General features: G+C 40.5%; 3 protein-coding genes across 5 annotated transcripts in view; 1 reads left to right on the top strand and 2 right to left on the bottom strand.

Moving 5' to 3' along the window:
• The window catches only part of LOC145482234 (uncharacterized), a 189,857-nt gene that overhangs the window by 51,207 nt on the left and 118,797 nt on the right, over positions 1–19,853 (bottom strand). The window contains exon 1 of one of the 3 annotated variants that reach the window (XM_081460867.1): positions 687–3,436. The exons of the other annotated variants lie outside the window; for them this stretch is intronic. The gene's annotated coding sequence lies outside the window, so the exon portion shown is untranslated. Of the gene's footprint in view, positions 1–686; positions 3,437–19,853 lie in introns of those variants that run through there. 3 annotated transcript variants of the gene reach the window in all.
• LOC145482253 (uncharacterized) lies at positions 10,121–12,453 on the top strand. The gene is made up of 2 exons (XM_081460904.1): positions 10,121–10,401; positions 11,075–12,453. The coding sequence occupies exons 1-2, from the start codon at positions 10,136–10,138 to the stop codon at positions 12,447–12,449; spliced, it is 1,641 nt and encodes a 546-aa protein (XP_081317030.1). The 5' UTR covers positions 10,121–10,135; the 3' UTR covers positions 12,450–12,453.
• On the bottom strand, positions 12,639–14,294 carry LOC145482255 (uncharacterized). The gene is made up of 2 exons (XM_081460906.1): positions 14,143–14,294; positions 12,639–14,061 (listed from the first exon to the last, which is right to left on the bottom strand). The coding sequence occupies exons 1-2, from the start codon at positions 14,236–14,238 to the stop codon at positions 12,649–12,651; spliced, it is 1,509 nt and encodes a 502-aa protein (XP_081317032.1). The 5' UTR covers positions 14,239–14,294; the 3' UTR covers positions 12,639–12,648.

Below are 19,853 nucleotides of genomic sequence, written 5' to 3' on the forward strand. Positions count from 1 at the left end.
CGTAGATATGATGACGTGTGCAGTTTCAATTTATCTGCAAAATTTCCGTCAACTTTAGTCCAGGTTCCTTTTGTTTAATTTCGGCAATGTGAAGATTATTCTGAACAATCCAAACTCTACTTCGAGCAAGCTAAGATGTTTACTTAAACGTGAGTATTTTGACTTTATCTACATTTTCATCGAGTATTTTTGACTTTGCCTGCCTACATTTTCATTATAATTAATTCGAAGAAGCGAAGTTTTCATTGACAATTTTAGAAACCAGGTTAAGCGTTTTCGCTCTACCGTTGCCGTCAACTGATTGTGGCGTGTTAGGATCCTAATGACCTTTGTTTCTTCACCGTGGATTGTGAGAACTTTGTAGTCAATCACAAATAAAAGATGTTTTAGCGCCCAACTTGTTGTCGCCATGTTATAAAAGAATTGGTTCATGCTTTTAGCTGTGCGTATATCGAGTTATGGATGCACTTGGGAAGTTTGGAGAGCACTCAAGAAGTTGGAGGTGCTCTCGGCCGTCACCTCGAGCAACTCTTACGCTTCTTTCGTGTTCTCCAAACTTCCCGCGTGCATCCACAACCCGATATACGCACGCTAAGCATGAACCAATTCTTAAATAATAAATTTAACAGCTATCTATTTGTACTCGTATTATTATCTGATAAATATCTAGAAATAAAAAAACTTACGCATTTCTTGGCCTTAAAACAGCAACCAAATGACCCAAACACACACAAGCCTGCGTGGAGTAGCAGTCCGTAGGGTTAGAGTCCGCAAATGGCTCTGGTGGGGCTCAGCGAGCGATGCAAGGAATGGCCGCGTGAAATCCTGGGGGCGAGATAGTTGTCGCGGCCATTTTTTTCTAGCCTACGATAGGGGTTGACACATTATGCCGGCATAATTTCGAGCATAATACTATATGTGAAGCATCGAGCATAATGCCGACATAATAGTGCATTTTGCCGGCATAATAGTGCTTTTTTGGCGGCATAATAGTGCCATTTTGCAACATAACAATTATTTCCTTTTTTAGAGCTACTATTGTCCATTTATTAAGTTAAAACTACAAAATTTCAAGCTATTTTAATGTTCTACATGGTTTCCATTACTATTATCGCACTTCACGGGGGTCCCGGAAAAAATTTTTACGGCACAATTATGACTCACCGGGGTCCGGGAAAAATTTTTTACGGCATAATTATAATTCACCGGGGTCCGGGAAAAAATTTGCAGCATAATTACGATTACAATAGTTACAGTCGAGCATAATTTGGAGCATAATAGTCCGTTTTGGGGGCAGTGCCAAAAAGCATAAGGCTCGATTTTAGGAGCATAATGTGTCAACCCCTAGCCTACGAGCGGGCTCACGTTGGAGCACAAGCGCACGTAGCCGCGTGCGCGAAATCGAGCGGCGAAGATGGAAGACGAGAAAGTGACTTTCTGGGCGCCTCTTCACTAAGCGAAAGATCCCGAGAAAAGGCAGCCCACGCGGTAAATATTCTATTTTTTAACGGAGACTTGTATGTCCCCCAAAATATAACAATTAAACCTTAGGTGTCAGGAATTATTAGATAACTTTTTTTTTCTGCCAGTTTACAAGCAAACAGCTCACTACCCAAGGTTGATTAACAACTCTACACAAACTTAGTGGAATTACACCATTACACCATTTATTCTCCTAACAGCTCCTTCAAATTGTATTCTTGTATTTGCAATTCTGGCTTGTGGTTGAAAAACAGTCTTCCTTAAAAAATTATTGTTCTGATTTACTTGGTCGCGTAGAAGGAATGAAGATTATAACCTTACCAGTAAATATTAGGGAAATTCCAACAAGGCCTTAAAATGTGTTGTCAGACTTTAAATCAGTGTAAAAAACACTCTGCTTCTCCTGGTCTTCTCCCTCTGCAGTCTATTATGCACCTTATCAGTGTTCCCAAATTCACCCTAAAAACGTCTGGTAAATACTGATTATTTTTGTTTCTGTTGAGGACTAAATGGGCAGGTTCTCCAACATCGAACACAGGAAATTGGCCCATGCAATAACTATATCTGACACTACTTTTTCTGAAATATTAAATGACCTAAAAGCCGGATCTTGCTGAAATGTTAAGCGAGTAAAAAAGATTCAAAATTCATCAATGACTGTATTAAAGTCACTAATGCCCTTCTACATTCCAAATTGCTTTTGGCAAACTTCTTTTGTTTACCTCAGAGGCATGAAAACTGATTAATTCCTAAGTTGATCGAAGCTGATGGATATTCACTTCTTGTTTAGCAGACTCAGATGCCTCACATCTTTTCGTTCTACACAGTGATTCCTCTCAACTTTTGTCCAAGGGAAAACCGAAGGTACGACTCCCGGTTTCAATAAGCGTACGCAGTTTAAAATCACTTGGTAAGAGGTGCTCGGAACAGCAAAAATGATTTCCTACCAAGGTAAAATAACCATCTCCCCTTTTTAAAGTATTTCCCACTTTTCCTTCTTTGTTTATCTGGCTTGTACGAAGGAAACTCAGTCGTGGAAATGATAAATCAGGTCGGTTTTTTTGCTTCGATTAATAGAGTTTAATTTGCAGCCGCGCGAAACTTGTGTCCAACTCTTTTCCTTTTCTTTAACATTGGCTCCAGACAAGTAGCTCTAACCTACATACATTCGATTTTTTCCCACTCCGCCGACATTTCGTCCATCATTTTGATAGCTCGAGGGCTATTAGCTTTGCCTGTGTGACCAGGTTGGGTTCGGTGTTGACATGTAAGCAACAGACAAAATCCATTAACTTGAAAATTTATTAAAATTCATTACGAAGAAAAAAGGGAAGGGTGAAAGAAACGAGACTGGAGGTCAACAAAGACTTGACTAGAGAAAGGCTTACTTCAGAGCAACTGTTAGTGCGAAGGCGTCTCTGTGCAACTAAAACTAGCTTGCTACTGACAATTTTTTGATGCTCTAACACTATCAGTGCCACATCCTGTGACTCAAAGCATAAACATAACCACATTTCCCATGCCAAGATTCCTACATGCTTACAATCTAAATGAAACAGAAGTTCTTTATTTATTGAAGGATGCCTGTTTACCTCAGAGGAAATGGCTAAACGCAATTTAACTGATATGCCCTGAAACAGGCTATTCAGAGTGATAAGGTAATATAACTTGTGGTTTGTGTGACAGGATTTTGGCAACTGAATACCGCATTCCTGAGTACATTAAAAGTTTGCACATGTGCCAAAATACTAACTCAAAACATCCCACATTCCGAAAAGTAAAATTAAGAACTTGTGAACTTGGTCACACTTGCATGCAACTTCCGTTTTTTTTTTTATTTCTAGATAGACTGGAATCGGCGTCATTCTGGAAGTTGGAGTCAAACGAAGCGTGCAAAAGATGACTCTGAAGATGCCAATAACAGCCGAACAACGAGAAGCCTTTTTAAAAAATCTTAACAATGCTCTAGGGGCATCTTTAAAGGGAAGGAAAGCTGAACCGTTAAAAAACGATGAGTTGGCATTCGTATGCAACTACTTCAAAGGTAAATCTTAAATTTGTGCAATACTTTTCCATCCCTGCTTCTCTGTCATTGAATTTTTCCTGATATTTTATTTTTAGAGTTAAAGATTATATTTCTAGAGGAATAAAAACAAGATAATTGATCCTGATGCCGGGGGAATTTACTCCAATGAAAAACAATTCGAGGATATTGGCAATGATCGCGATGACAAAGTAGTGGCCCAAGGAAGGCTGGACCTTAAGCCTTGTCAAAGCTCCGGACTTTCAACATTGTTTTATCTTTTCTTACCTATCTGGAGTGAGAAACAGTGAAGGAAAAAGACGAGGGGCATTTAAAAATAAACGCCAAAGAGATTCAAAGATGAAAGCTACTTTATTTTTGCCGATATTGTCTCTACTTCAACTCAAGACAATGGACTGTCAAGTTGCATGCTTGTGCCTCTGCATTAGTCAGCCTAATACCAAAGACAATGTGATGACAATAATAATTCTCCGGCTATAAACCCAACTTTACAGCAAGTTGTTCTGCATTTGCGTTTATTACAGAAACACATTTTAAAGCTATTGATACAGCTCTCTAAAAAGCGACAACACTTGGCACAACAGGCTCTTAATTTCTCCCTTCCATAGCCTGAAGGAAAGGTTTTGTGTCAGTACCCTATATTGATGCTAAAATTAACTGTGTTGGCTTCCAAAAACACTGACAGTAATGGACAATTTTTTTTATTAAAATGAAGTTAGAGACAAAGCTTACACGCAATGCCGGACCGATTATGAGTGTAAAGATCTCGGAGACACATGAAGAGCGACAAAATAAGACGGTAAATAAAGTCGAAATTTCGACTGTGGTTAAAAAGGAGAACTTGTTGTAAACCATGCATGCGATAGAATATTGGATGATATTCTCGTTGAAGGGTCCACCGCTTGTTTATTACTGACAACTACAGCTAACTGCGTCCACCAAATAGCTACAAGAAACCGAAATGAAAATCTTGAAACTTATCAGTGCTACGTTGTAGAGGAGAAGCCAATTAATGACGGTACAAGCTAGAATCTTATCATGTATTCAATTTTGTATGAAAAGTACGCAGTAAGTACGAGACCACTGTAGCATACAACAAAAGCTGATATGAAATCAAGTGTCTTCCTTACCTTCAGTATGATCTGGTGATTACTCAGTCTCCTCTTGGAGTTCGTGCCCCGACAACGTTAATATAAAATCGCTGTATAACCTGGAAGAGTGTAAAAAATAACTTTATGTTTTTCATATCCTAAACGCTAAAAAAACTTCGTTTAAGTGGTAATATTGGATATTGGAGGTGCATTCCATAAAAGAGAAAAATATTCTCTCTTTACATTGGTCCGATAGGCAATACATTAACTACGTGTAACTGCACACGATGAGAGAAAAAAAATAATGTGACTCTGAACCCCCTCCACAGACATTTCAGTTTAAAAGTTTGCAAAAAGTTATATCTTGTTTTGCTGACTACAATTCCAGAATACAAAATGGCGGTTACCAAGCTTGTTTTGGAGTAATAAGCACCTAAAGCTAAAATTAAGGGCTTTTAACAGGTCGTACAATTGCTATGGTAACCTATTATACCATGAAGATGACCACAACCTGTTTACGCTATAATTGGGTTACAGCTACGAGAAACTACTGGCAAAAGCAGACATACCATCGTTGTACAACAGACGATTACAGGATATTGCTATCTTCATGTATAAGATTAAGCATAAATTACTACCAAAGAGACTTTGGGATCTTTTCCAATTAGACAGTAGCTCATATTACTTAAGGAAACGAGAATTTGTTCTACCACGATTCTCCTCAGTGACATATGGAAAACACTCACTTCGTTACCAGGGGCCCAAACTGTGGAATGATCTCAATCCTAGAATGAGAAATCTACCCTCTTTGAAGCAATTTAAAAGCGTCATACGTAATGAGGATCTTACTACTCTAACTGCTAATGTTAGTGACTGTCGAGGCTGCAACCTATGCCGAGAATGACTGTTCGTTTACACAAGTTTTACAATTAATATACATGATTTTAATATTTTAATAGGGTTTAAGATATACAATTTTAATATATACGTAGTCTTTTTAGCTAAGTTAATGGTTGTAATTAGTTTTCTATATCATTATCATTATCATTATCATTATCATTATCATTATCATTATCATTATTATTGGGCATTTGTGGGCTACAATACTGTAACATCGCTTGATAAAGCGTTGGGAGTATTAATACTTCAAAGTATAACTGCTAAAGATTGCTGGAAATAGCCTGCGAGTAGGCTCTTCATGTGGCAAAGAGGCAGGCTATACTATAAACTGTTACCAGCCACCTTGAATTTGCTGGCTCGACAAAGGGCAAAATCTATTCACTCCACAGTAATCGTATGAGTTGTTTTTGTCCCGCAGAAACGTGGTAAGAACATCAGAGACACAATCGGCTATCGCCTAGTGTGCTACCTTTTTGTTCTTACCACATTTTGACGCCATCTGATATCTATTACTGAACAGACGTACGGCAACATGGAATCTAATCGTTAATTATACGTTTTTGGCAGTTTCTTGGTGTACACTCTTTCTTTTTTACAAGAATATGTTTTATAAAAACAACTAGGCTCAAATTTGCGAAATTTCAAGAATGTTTTAAGAATAAACCCGAGGCTGAGATTTTGAAAAGAACTCAATTTTGTGTGGTGAAAATTTGTAATCAATATGATTTTAACTAAACCGTATACAATTCTTCCTTTCTCTAATCGGCAAAACTATAACATATAACATAACATTTCTGCAAGAAGTTATGTACGTCATATCAGCCTTTGATGCCTGCAAGTAAAGGTAAAGTCTGCCTACGGGCTTAGTGGCCCATCCGATCAAGCCAGAGCTTATCATGGTTTCTGTTGCATAAAGCGACAGAGTATTTCTACTCCCCCTGGATGGGTTGCTAGTCTATCGCAGGGTTACCCCCAGCATTAAGTTCGCCGGTACACATTTAAACACCTGGGTGGAGAGAAGCACTGTGAGGGTAAAGTGTCTTGCCCAAGAACACAACACAATGTCGCCGGCCAGGGATCGATCCAGAGACGAGCGCACTAACCATAAGTCCGCCGCCTGGCTCTAAAATTAAAAAACGAAAACACACACACACCATCCAACCACCAATTACGGTGTCGTTCTTGTCTCTATTGTGACCCGCGCGAAAAACCTCTGGAGCAGAGCGCGATTTCTTTGACAGCGCCGAGCCAATGACAAGCCAGTTTAAATCTGTTAGTCCAGAATCTGGACTAGAAGGCTGATTGGCTCCTAACGATCTCCCAAGGGTTTTCTAATCTAACAGACACGGTGATTGGTTTCTGAGAATAGAGAACGTGAGCCTGTAAAATGTCGCTTGGTGACGTGATGATCGTGAATGTCGGATTTTGAGGTTGATGTTTGTTCGCGCGCTGTGAGGTTTGTGAAAGATCAAGATCTGGTCAAAGCCATAACAAAAGTTCCTCAAAACGTTCGACGGTATTGACAACTTTTAAAGCTCCGAGCAAAGGGATGGAATTGCGAATTTTATTCGCAACAAGGATGTTTTGAAGGTTTTGCCAACGGAATTCGGGAAATCGTTGTTAGTTCAGTTAATTCCTGGACTCTGTGTTGAACTACACAATGCTTCCGACGCCGGTGTACCAGACGAGCTGGAACAGCATTTTGAATGTGTCTTTTCACCATTTGTAGCTTCTCCTTTTCAACAGACAAGATTCTTTTTGTAATATTCTCATTTTAACTTTGTGGCTTCTTTGACAGTCGCTTCGAATTTTTCGATCCGTCGGTAGCACGTCTTAAAAATAGCCTGCGAACAGGCTCCCAGTGAGTCCGAACGAATTCTTCTGTTTCGCGCTCGCCGAAATTTTTTTCCGTCCTCGCCGTCCTTAAAAAGAATACGCGGCCCGACGGACAGATTGTCGTCCTCGACAGTGAAAAGTGTCGAGATTCTTTCGAAGATTTTCACTTCTTGAGCATTTTAAGATACAAGGCTGTAATATTCACTATTACACACAACATTAGCGTCAAATAAACGGCACGACAGCGAAGGTTGGAATTAAGAACCTTTTTCACAACGTAGTTTTTAGTCCCGCAGAAGCCATGAATTCAAACCAGACCAGATCTGTCATGTCACGCGAATGTGTCATGTCTTCACGTGCCAGTCCATGTGATCAGAGTGGGAGATGCTCGCTGTGATTGGTTTAAATGTAATCCAATAAAATTGATCAAAGTTCAACGAGAACGGTGAATGAAGCCGCTCTGTACCGGAGGTTTTTCTCTTGGTTTCGTCGCTCGTACAGGCGGCCTTCGGCCGCCGTAGCGAAGCGAAATATTTCCGTCTGCCGCACGCGAGAAAAAACCGCTGGTACCCAGGGTATAGCCTGCGTAGCAAGCGTTTCTTTGGGGTTCTGGAGCAAAGAATTACAGCGCGAAAAATGGAGCGAGTAAAAGAGGGCAGGCAAAACACCGAAACTCTCGCTCCTCGGTCTTTCTTTGCTCCCAAACCCCACAGAAACGCTTGCTACGCAGGCTACCCAGTGTAAGAAATACGCTATTATCTAAGAATATTCACAAGAACATTTTCAGCCCAAAATCAGCAGAAAAATAAGAATATTCAGCCTCAGCAGAGAAACAATATTTTAATAAAAAAAAAAGGTAATGTACGTTTCAATAAGGACAACCAATGCAGAAAACTGGTCAATCTCTCGCTAAAATGTTATTCAATATAAAGGATCGATCTAGTACGAGACGAAGAAACGCAGAACTTATACATCCCCAAACACAAAATGAAAGACAGCTCAAAAACCGACAGAAATAATGGGGCGAATCAGGAAACCCACGCGAAATGAAAAGAAAGCCAGTTGCAATAATGAAAGGGATGGTCTAAAAAAGGAAAACAAAAAAAAAAAAAAACACAAAAGAAACGATCAGATATATGCATGATCTAGACAAAGAAACATAGATGTCATGAACAGCAACAAGGCAGATGATTGTTGCAGACGGTCGTTCGTTTCGTCGATAGAATGAATAAATCATGTCGACTTAAAAGATGTCTGCTCACAAGTCAGTTTAGTGATATCTTTTTCCTTCCTTAATCTAAGAATATTCACGAGAACACGTTTCAGCCCAAAATCAGCAGAAAAATAAGAATATATTATTCAGCCTCAGCAGGAGAAACAATATTCTAATTAAAAAAGTAATGTATGTTTCAATAAAGACAAACCCTGTAGAAAACTGGTCAAGTCTCTCGCTAAAATGTTATTCAATATAAAGGATCGATCTAGTACGAGGCGAAGAAACGCAGAACTTATACATCCCCAAACACAAAACGAAAGACAGCTCAAAAACCGACAGAAATAATGGGGTGAATCGGGAAAGCCACGCGAAACGAGAAGAAAGCCAGTTGCAATAATGAAAGGGATGGTCTAAAAATGGAAAACAAAGAAAGAAAAAAAACGATCAGATATATACTGCATGATCTAGACAAAGGAACACAGATGTCATGAACAGCAACGAAGCAGACGATTGTTGCAGACGGTCGTTCGTTTCGTCGATAGACTGAAAGAAATCATGTTGACTTAAAAGATGTCTGCTCACAAGTCAGTTTTATGATATCTTCTTCCTTATGTCGTTGTAAAGAGAAGACATCGTAAAATCGCTGTTAGCGATTTATCGCCACAAAACTGATCCTGACAACTAACAACGACTGAAAACTTCCATTTATCGCGAAAAAAGGATGGATTTATATATATATAATGTTCACATTCACAAGAAACTAGAACACAATGCACGGAGACAGTCGAGGAAAAGGGAGGTATAAGTTAGTGAAAAAAAAGTAACGAGGGTAGACGATAACTAAAGACTTGATCATGAAGGTCGATCGAAGTCGAAAAACCCCCCTTGTAACGCAGCACAACCCCATAATTCAGTTACCTTCGAATTGTGATAGCAATAGTTTAAGGCCTGTTAAGGCTTGCTACAATCCTTGATCAGCTAGAATAAAACCTGTTACATTGAAGTCGATAAAATGTAGGAAACGCCTTGAACATCAGTGTTCCCCGAAGACTATACTCTTCCTTAAATTGTACATGAAAGGCCGAGAAGGGTCTGGTATCGCTTCTGCCTAGCCTATAAGAAAGTAAGTGAGCTATTTCTCGTACCAGTGAAATTCTCGATCCCAGAGCCTACGGTCCTCTACTGTTCAAAACCGAAAGTTCTGGGAAAATGCAACTGCAAAACCAAATTTAAGCCGCAATCAATCAGGCCAGACTTGCTGTCAGAGCGTTTACCCGAGACTTCTCGCCTGTGCAAGACACCAAACAGGGACACCCAACGGATCGTTTCGGTAAATCATCTATTCGGAAAACCTCATTCACGTCCCCAGAGCCTCCGTTGCTTTTGGTTACGTGGTCGGAGAAACGGAGGGCTCAGCTACTCGTCAACGGCATTTTAAGACGAGTAGCACTGGGGACGAGAATGGGAAGGCCTTTAATAGACCTCTTTAGCTTCGCGGTCACGTGGTCTACATTGGGTAAACAAAACATTCAAGATGGCGGGCGCTAATGAACTTTCTGTTGTAGCATGGACAAAATCGTTGCGAAATCTAATCTAAAAGGATGTGGAAAAAAAGAAATTGGAGAAAAAGGTTATAAATTCTTTACAGAAAATTACATTCATGATGTATTCGTGAAAGAAGAAGACAGTCGATCGAGGACTTGTTATGTCAAAGGCCGTTGTTTCCGAAGCCAGAAGAAGAGCGAAGCTCCTCATACCGTAAAATTGAAGATTGCTGCAGACAGAGAAGATAAAGGAAATGTGGAAGAGGCAGAATGCTCATGCAAAGCGGGGTAAATATAACTCGAAGTTCCACCACAACTACAATATAATTATCACGCTGGTGTAGGCCGTGAGTTTAGGTCACATTCCACAGGTCAGGATTACAGGTCACACGTACACATCGAATACTAAGCCGAAAAGTGTTTCGTCGATTTAAAACCGACGATAGTTAACTGGGCTTTTTGAACCTGCCGTAATTTTTTTTATCAAAAATACAAAGATTTGTGTTTTGTTTTGGACGCGGTAAAATTTTCATTAAATTTTATCCAGATTTTGAAAGCTCTAATTATGCTTTCATTAAATCCAATGGTCAGTGTGCATGTTAGCAGGTGAAATGTTTTTTTTTTGGTAAAATCTGTTTCCAACCTACATTAATCTGCTTTAACCTGTAGATAGCAATTTTAGCAATAATCTGAATTATTTTGAAGTCCAATAAATTGTTTATAAATTATGTTCAGGTTGAAACAAATCAGCTTAGGTTGGAAACAGATGTAACCCGAGAACCAATTTAACCTGCAACATATACAATCACGTTTCAATAACGTATGGAAATCAATATTTTTGCATTGTTTACAGTGTGCAATTACTAATAGAGAGTTAAATTTTAGTCATATTTCCATGTGTATGTAAATGTATTGTATTGATGAGTTGCAATGTGACAAAATACAAATAACTTAATTGCAGGGTTGGAGGCCACTGTAACCATGTTTTTGCCTTGTTGTACCTGCTAAATCATTGGAGTATGTTGGGGATCACAGAGATCCCAGCAGATCAAACTTGTACAAGTGTGCTGCAGCAGTGGCACAAACCACGAGGTGCCAGTATTGAACCAGAACCAGTAATGAAATGTACCTTTGTCAAAGCCTCGTCTGACCAAGGTGGCAAGCGAAAACTGGCTCCAGTAACTTGTAAACTTTATGATGCAAGGGGTAAACATCTCAAGTTAAATGGGTGGAAGCAGCAAGATGTGATGGAAATGTGTCATTACCTTTCAAACGAAGAAAAACATTCCCCTTTTTCATACCTGATCAGTGATCAGGAATGTTCAACAGCTACACATACTGTTTTTGGGAATGTCCCTCTTGGTTCAACTTTAGGGTATCAACTGACTGATTTAAAGGAAACCAATACAACCTTTGCTTTTTATAAACCAAACAATTGTGTAACACTTCCAAGGGATCAGCAACCACAGGGGGTTTTGGTTTTTCCCAAGATTCCAATTTCTAGTGCATGCAGTCAGCCATTTATTCCTCCCAGTAGCTTTACACATACAATGTCGGATCCAATTTTGCAAAGCATTAGCATAAACATTGAACGAGCTTGGGACCTTCAGATCAGCACTGTTAGTCAAGCTCAGGAGCCCACATGGTTTGAAGAATGTAAACTTCGACTAACGGCTTCAAATTTTGGGAAAGTACTTCATAGAAAAAAAGAGCCTACAGAGCCATTTCTTAAAAGTATTTTTGAAGCAAAGGACCTTTCAAATGTAGCATCAATTCGTCATGGAAAGCAAAATGAAAAAGTAGTTAGATCTCACTATGCAAGAAAAATGCAGAAACACTTGGATAAGAACTTTACAGTATATGACAGTGGTCTTGTTGTTAACCCCACCCACCCCTACCTTAGTGCTACCCCAGATGGTAAGGTGTTTGACCCAACTTCTGACCATCCCTTCGGATTACTAGAAATCAAGTGTCCCTACACTTGGAGGAATCACACCATGGAAGCAGCATGCGAGGATAGAAACTTCCCCTGCAGTATGGTTGATGGAGTCCCAAAGCTTAGAACTGATGATAAACAGGGTTATTATGCACAAATCCAGGGACAACTTGCCCTTAGTGGCTTACCTTGGTGTGACTTTGTAATATATCTATCAGGATCACGTAGTCTTTTTGTACAACGTATTAACTTTGATCCTACCTATTGGAACAATACACTGTTACCTAAATTAACCATGTTTTATTTTAAGCATTGCATTCTATTCTTGAGCAAAGAGAGGGCAACATCTGTTAATCCATGTGAACAGTCACTTTGCCACACCTACAGTGTAGCCCATTGAGAGTAGTAACTGTTAATACTGCATCAACATTAATGCACCAATTGAGGCTCCTTTGAATGGAAAAGCAAGGAAAACAAGTGTATTTGTTATTGTTGCAAACAAGTGCATTACTTAACTTTCCCTGGTAGCATTAGGTACAGGGTATTTAATGTATCTCACGTTTCTGTCACTGTTTTGTTTTGCAAGTAGATCTTGACTTTTAAGTTAGTCTGACTTCCTCAGCTAAAATAGGATCCATAAAGTTTGAGAGCAAACAACACACTGTCCAAAGTTGATTTATGGTTCCCAGTGAGCTGATTGGGAGTCTACTGTTGAAAATAAGAAAACGCCTGACCTTCCCAATGGCTCTTTCAACATGAATCCTGTGTTTAGCTATTGTTTGTGTTCTTATGACTTCATTTTCATTAAATTGAGGTTTTTCTTTTAAAAATGGAGGAATGTTAAGTTGAAGTCCGATTTTCTGTAAGTCTCCTCCTATGTCAAACCCCTTGTCAGCCATTATGCTGTCACCTTCCAAAATTTCTGATACTTCCTTTTTTCTTGACAGTAAATCGAGAAATCCGCTCCTAAAAACTATCTGTTTGTCGGATATGGACCCTGTGTATAGCTGTGAGACAAACATAAAGCCTCCCATGGAATCGACTCCTACCAGGGATTTCAATGTATTTGTAGATTTATAGTTTGAATAACTCTGGGACTGAATAACAAGGGAGGATGGACACTGAATTTTTAATTCAGTGCAGTCAATTATAATAATGTTATTGGGATAATCTTCCTTGAACTTTTTGGGCATGTTTTCTAGGATGACGTTCCTGTGAGGCCAGATCTTCAGGGTGCCAAGTTGTATAAACAACAGATTTAACCATGTAATAAATGTATTTGATATTGTTGCTTCTGCGACATTAAATCTCATTGCTAAGTCAAGATTGGTTAGGCCTAAACGAAGCTTCATCATAACTAGTAAAAACTCGTCTTCCACTGATAGAACATGATCTCTTGAAGAACCAGGATCAGCTTCTGGTTCCGAGCTCCCATCATCATCACTTTGTGATTCTTGATCAGAGTCGAATAACAACGACGTATCAATTTTGCGCTCTTTGCTCGCCTTCGTGTTCCAGTATGTGATGTGCTTTCGATGACCACCAGGGAGAACAAACTCAAGTACCCTTCGAAACTTTTCATAACTGGAAAACCCGGTTAAATGGCTAAAATATTTCTTTTCATTACCTCTTCTGTGCACTAGATCTCTCAAAACACTCACCGAGAACCTATGCTCGCAAGGTATCTCAATGTTTGATTGAATGGAACGCGAGACAAAGTTCTCCCTACCAGTTTCGTCGTATTCTCCTTCACCCTCGGATGCCGTTTCCGTTAATTCCGATTCTAGCAAAAGATTCACCTCCTCGATCTTTCTTCGTTTTTCTGGTAATGATCGCTCAGGTGTTTGTTTAGTCCAGCTAAAAATTGATGGACAAGCGCCGGCTCTCAGATACCTTTTATTAGCGTGAGGGTTTACGAAATCTTCCTCTCGGAAGTGAACTGAACAAAGTTTTGAATATTTCGTGACCGCAAAATCTTTCTTCGTGTCCCTTTTTATCCTAGAGATCCAAACCTACAAGGTAAACAGATTAAATTACAGGTCCACATGTAACACAAATTTACGCGATCGAGCGATCAGGCTACATGTGTTCACCTTGAGGAGTTTCTTGTCCTCTGGGAATCCATGCCAAGATAGCTCTTCCATAGTTGAGTTGTTGTAGCAATCATAAGCACAACAGTAGTGCACCATTTTGAACGAAAACAAGCGAAATTACGTCGAAAGAAGAGAACGTATCCTAACTCCACGGTCTCTCGCTGCAATTCCTTTGCAAACACGAATGTTTGTTTACCCAATGTAAGTCACGTGTTCACCCTATGACGTAACAGTCTAAAGAGGTCTATTCCCTCTGATTTTCTCAAGAGAATTGTCACCTCGAACTTTCGTGATATGAGAAATTTAATATCTGTTGTTTTCGGATTGTAAAAAATGTCGTTTTGAGTACCGAAAATAGGTCAGCCACTATTTTCGGAAAGGCGATAAGACCTGAGCTAAGGTTTTCGGGGAGTGGACAAGAAAGCCCTAATAAATTCGAGAATACTCAAGTTCCCCTAGAATAAGCGAAGAGACAGCGCAACCTAAAATTAACCCACGGAACTTTAAAAGTACTCCAGATAGCCTAAAACAGCGTTTAAAAGCATTTGAGCGAAAACGGTCGTTGAGTGCCCCTGACCAAACCACAACTAGAGACAGAATTGTGAGTTTCATCGAAGAACATCAATATAGTCTACGCTGCTTTTCCAGATATTCAGCGAAGAGAATCAAACAGATTTTAAAAACTGTTCACAGCAAAATTTTTAGGCATTTTCTCTGTGTTTTCGGGGTTTTAGACTTGCGAGCGAATTATATACTGATGATGTCATTCATAGCAACAGGTTGATAGGCGTCACCGTGCCCGCTATAACGAAGACGAAATACTGTCTCTTTCAGTTTTCGGATTCTACGGACTTACGGCTACTACTGACGGGTTTTTAAAATCTTCCTTCTAAATCTCCATAAATCTCAGACCACCCCAGGCAACCGGCGCGGGTGTTCAAAAGAAGACAACACTTAGGTTAACTACTTTCATTTCAATTATTTGCTTTGTCTTTCGTTATCAACTGCTGCGAAAATCACTCGATTTGACAGTAAAGTATCACTCTCAAGAATTTATTCTTTAATAATTGGTTTCACAGTTGGCTAAAAAAGCATACATAGCGTTCGTACAGACGTCTACTATTTCACTTTTCCGCATGACGGAAATGTCCGCGGTTTTGTTGGTTAAGCGGTTTGAAACGCCGACCCGCTGACTGCCTGCTTCCGGCAAAATTTTCAATAGATGATAACCAGCATGGCGCCGGCGGATCTTGGGTCGCAATAAACTGAATGTTATCTTCGCAGAATGAGTCTTAGGGAAGTGGTCAAAACTATTGTACATGCTAGGGACCCACTTTTTGGAGGGAGGGCTATATAAGAGGCCATGGGTCTCCTGAGGGAGGTGGGGGGCTACTTAAGAGGCCATGGGTCTAATGAAGGGGTGGGGGCTACTTGAGGCCATGGATCTCATGAGGGAGGTGGGGGTCTACTTAAGAGGCCATGGATCTCCTAACGGAGGTGGAGGCTAGGTAAGAGGCCACGTGTCTCCTGACAGAGGTGGAGGGGGGGGGGGGAAGGGAGTCTGGACTCTATCCTATTGTATATTGCAAGCTCTATTGCGATTGATATTCATTCGCCTTCATCAATTCATTCAATTCAGTCATGCTAAAAACTTACCCTAACCCTAAAATTTATCCTAATTGTCTTCTATGGGCATTTAGAAGGAACAGGGTTTCATTGGAGCAGTAGGTTCTACACGTTAGACGAAAACTTTCTTTGTCAGAATGAGTGACTGAATATTATTATCCTGAGTGAATATTACTTTTATTATTAATTATTTTATTACAGTGGAACCCCGCTCTACGGACACCCGCTTAATACGGACACCCCGATATTACGGACAGTTTCGTTTTCCCCGTCGAAAAGCTCATATATTTTTTCTAAAATTAGCCCGCTTATTACGGACACCCGTTAATACGGACAACGGACACTTTTCTGTGTCCCGAGCGACAAACTCTTATACATCGTCAACCCCGCTTTACGGACACTGTTTGTACCTGTGCATTGTCTATTGTCATTGTCATGATTATGTGCTAATTAGAGATTTTGTACCCTGGGCAAATTATGACAGATTTCGGCGGGTTAATACGTTTCGTCTATGACATCTTTGTAATTTGCCATGTATTTATGCATTTTTTAGGCTCATGTCTATTGCAAGATATGTTTTTTAGTCTCCAAGTATTTCCCTTCGCGGGACAAAATATGAAATTTACCGTACAAGCGTTGCTTAGGGCCCGGACGCACTGGGCAAATTTTTGTTTATTTTGCGAAAAAATCTGTCATCAATTCCCTGAGACAAGTGCGTCCGGTGATTTTTAGACCTACCAAATTTTGTCAAGGCTTACCAAACTTCAAAGACACCATCGTCCTGCCTCGGAGCAGGACAAATTTTTGTCAGGCGTGAAATCTGACAGATTTGTCAATTTACACGCCATGATTTGAAGGAAAATGTCAATCAAGAAAATTTGATCTCTACTTTTAGTCGGAGTATTTCAGTCCGAAGCCCGCCAAAATTAAATTTATATTTGCGCGGCAATCAACAATAAAAATGGAAGATTCGTACTTCGGTATGCTCCATGACGATCCGTTCGCACAGTACAACTATTACGGTTCCCAAGTCTACGTTAACATTCCAGCTGCATCTCCAGGACCAAGCTCTGCTCAATTTGTACATCCGTATGTCCACCCGAGTCAGCCGAGTACAAGTACAAGTGCAAGTTTCACGACTACATGTAATCAAATTGAAAGCGCGCAAGTGATGGTGTTAATTTCCATGTGATTGACTCTTGTGGTTTACAAATATTTTGCTGTGATTCAGTGCGCCCACGCTTGACAAATTAAAAAGTGGGCAGAGACAAATTTTGTCGAGATTTTTGGAAGGGCCAAACAAATTTTGTCAGTCCAGTGCGTCCGGACCCTTACTTGCATTCTATATTGTGACACCGGACCCGGCTGTGATTACAGAACCGTTTGCAAGTACAGGAGGTTGATATTTATCACGGATATCATATTTGCCCTCGTACGTTTTTTCTTCGAAGACACCGTAGCGTGGAGAAAGCTATACGTTTCTCCAGAAAAATTCTTATGTTTCTTGCAGCTATCTGATCGAGCTCATGTTTCTCGACCTCGATGTATAGGTTTTACCGTTTATTCCTCCTTTTGGTCGTTCTGGCACCACATGATTCAAATGTAGCTGTTTACGCGCAAGTCTGTTGACTGTTTTGCGTGTTGTATTTGCCACTGTTCGGCTTAGCTCAGGCAAGACCATGGTTTCGATCCTCCATGTGGATCTCATCAGTTGCCGGTATTTCTAAAATACTATGTACGTCTGTAGTTGCTAGCGGAACTCGTACATATGTGAGGATGTAAGACATTCCGCGGCTTGTGCAAACTTGTAAAATGGCTAGCCTACACGACTTCTACGGCTCGTGACATTTGTACATTTGCTGTTCTCTGTTTGGTCACTCGACCTTTTTTTCACTTCACTCGTGTTTATGAAGGGCATTTCATGTTGGAATTTTAAGTCGAGTTGAGCCGTTAGACCGTACTATGGCAAATTTTTAGAATCCATAGGTCTGCATGATTTCCTTTGTTATCTGCATGTCGCTTCGTCGAGTTTGACACCTCTGTAATTTGCCATGTGTTTATGCATACCATTGTTTTGGCTCGTTTCTATTGCAAGATACAAGTATTTGCTTTCCAGGGACAAAATATGAAATTTACTGTGAACATGTCGCTTACTTGCATTCTATATTGTGATGCCAGGTCCGACTGTTTGATTAGAACACTTTGTAAGTAGTATGTTGCAATTGATTCTTATCGCGGATATCCGATTTGCGTACGTTTTTCCTCGGAGACACCGTAGCTTTACTTCGAGAAAGCTATACGTTTCTCGAAAGACACTCTTTGGTTTCTTGCAGCTATCTGATCGAGCTTATGTTTCTCGAGCTCGATGTATAGGTTTATTCCCCCTTTTGGTCGTTCTGGCACCACATGATTCAAATGTAGCTGTTTACGAGCAAGTCTGTTGACTGTTTACCCAGGTCCCAGAGGTTTTTCTTGATGTTTCTCCACATGAGAGAGCTGCGAGAGAGCCGCGGAATTTCGCGGCTAGCTCGCGAGCAGGCTCACCTTTAAGTCACACGCGCGAGCGTCGAAAAGAAAAGCGATCCGGCGGGAAGGAGTCTGGTGAGGTAGCCTGCGAACAGGCTCCCGGCTAGGACAGAAAAAAATTCCGGCGAGCACGAAACAGAAGGATTCGGAGAGCAAAGCGATCGGGGCGGGGACGTTCGAGCTCACCGCGTACCGGGAGACTGTTCGCAGGCTACTAGTGAAGAGGCGCCAAGAAAGTCATCCCGCCCTGATCTCTGTAATTTTTTCATTTCTGCGTCGATCGTCTGAGCGAAGTGAAATACCATTGGTCGAAAAGCAGGAAAGGCGAGAAAACTGTCAATCTACTGTGTTTGATGAGGAGCGATTAAATCCCCATGGAGTCGGTAATTTACCGCACAATAAAAAACAAGTCGTACACATTTGGAGTCAGAGGAAGAGTTGAGTGCGCGTATTATTGATGTTTTAACAAAGTTCCAGTCTATTTCTGGTTAAATTTCAAACTAAAGAGGGAGCAGGAAATAGCAGTTGAAAGTATGTTAATGAATCAAGACGTACTTGTCGTGTTGCCGACTGCATATGGGAAGAGTTAAATATTACAAACATATGTGATTGTAAGCGGGCAACGAAACAACACATAGGCGTTTGCCCGTTTACCAGCATCGCCAAAGAGCAGATTGCCAAAGCAAGATCACTTGGAATCAAAGTGTGTGTCCTTAGTAGACATAAACGTTGACACTTTTTCTTCGGCAAAACTTCATCAACAACGGATATCGCGCCAACATATTGTTATGAAAAAGATTTACAATTTTCCCGAGAAATCTGAGCTGCCAAAGCTCATACTTCCGGTGAAAATCAATTGACTTTATTCTTTTCTGCGGTTTCCGGGGTGGAAATAAAAAAATTGAAGAGATCAGAACAGGCTCACTTTCTCGTCTCATAACCTTCGAACAGGCTCCCGGCAAGGACGGAAAAAGATTTCGGCGAACGCGAAACAGAAGAATTCGGAGAGCAAAGCGATCGGGGCGGGGACAGGGGAGCCTGTAGACTTTGTTTTTGATGTGCCTATCCGCCCTTGGTGATAAGCCTGTAACAAATCAGTCAATGAGGTAATTAGACCCGTCAAGAAGCTACATTCTCGGTGCAAACAGTTCTAATCGAGCTAATCAAATAGCCGGGCCGGGCGTCATAATATAGAGTGCAAGTAAGCAACATGTTCAAGGAATATTTCAAACACTTTGTCCCTCCAGAGCCAATACTTAGAGAGCTTAAAACATATTTTGCAATACCGAAATGAGCCTAAGGAAATTATAAGCCCATGATAGAGGTGTCAAACTCTGCGAAGCGACAAGGAGATAACAGCGGAAAGTCCGGAAACCATGCCTTTGACCTCTAAATAAATTGCTATAGCACAGCCAAACGGCTCCACTCCACTACCTTCTACTTAAAATTCCTCCTCGTAACAGAGCATAAAGTACCCTTCAGAATCACTTATGAAATAACGAGAGGTCGAGAGACCGAAACTTAAAAGAGAACGGCAAATGCACTATTGTAACGAACCG

The sequence above is a fragment of the Orbicella franksi genome, chromosome 3 (assembly GCF_964199315.1).
Source record: "Orbicella franksi chromosome 3, jaOrbFran1.1, whole genome shotgun sequence".
NCBI classification, from domain to species: Eukaryota; Metazoa; Cnidaria; class Anthozoa; order Scleractinia; family Merulinidae; genus Orbicella; species Orbicella franksi.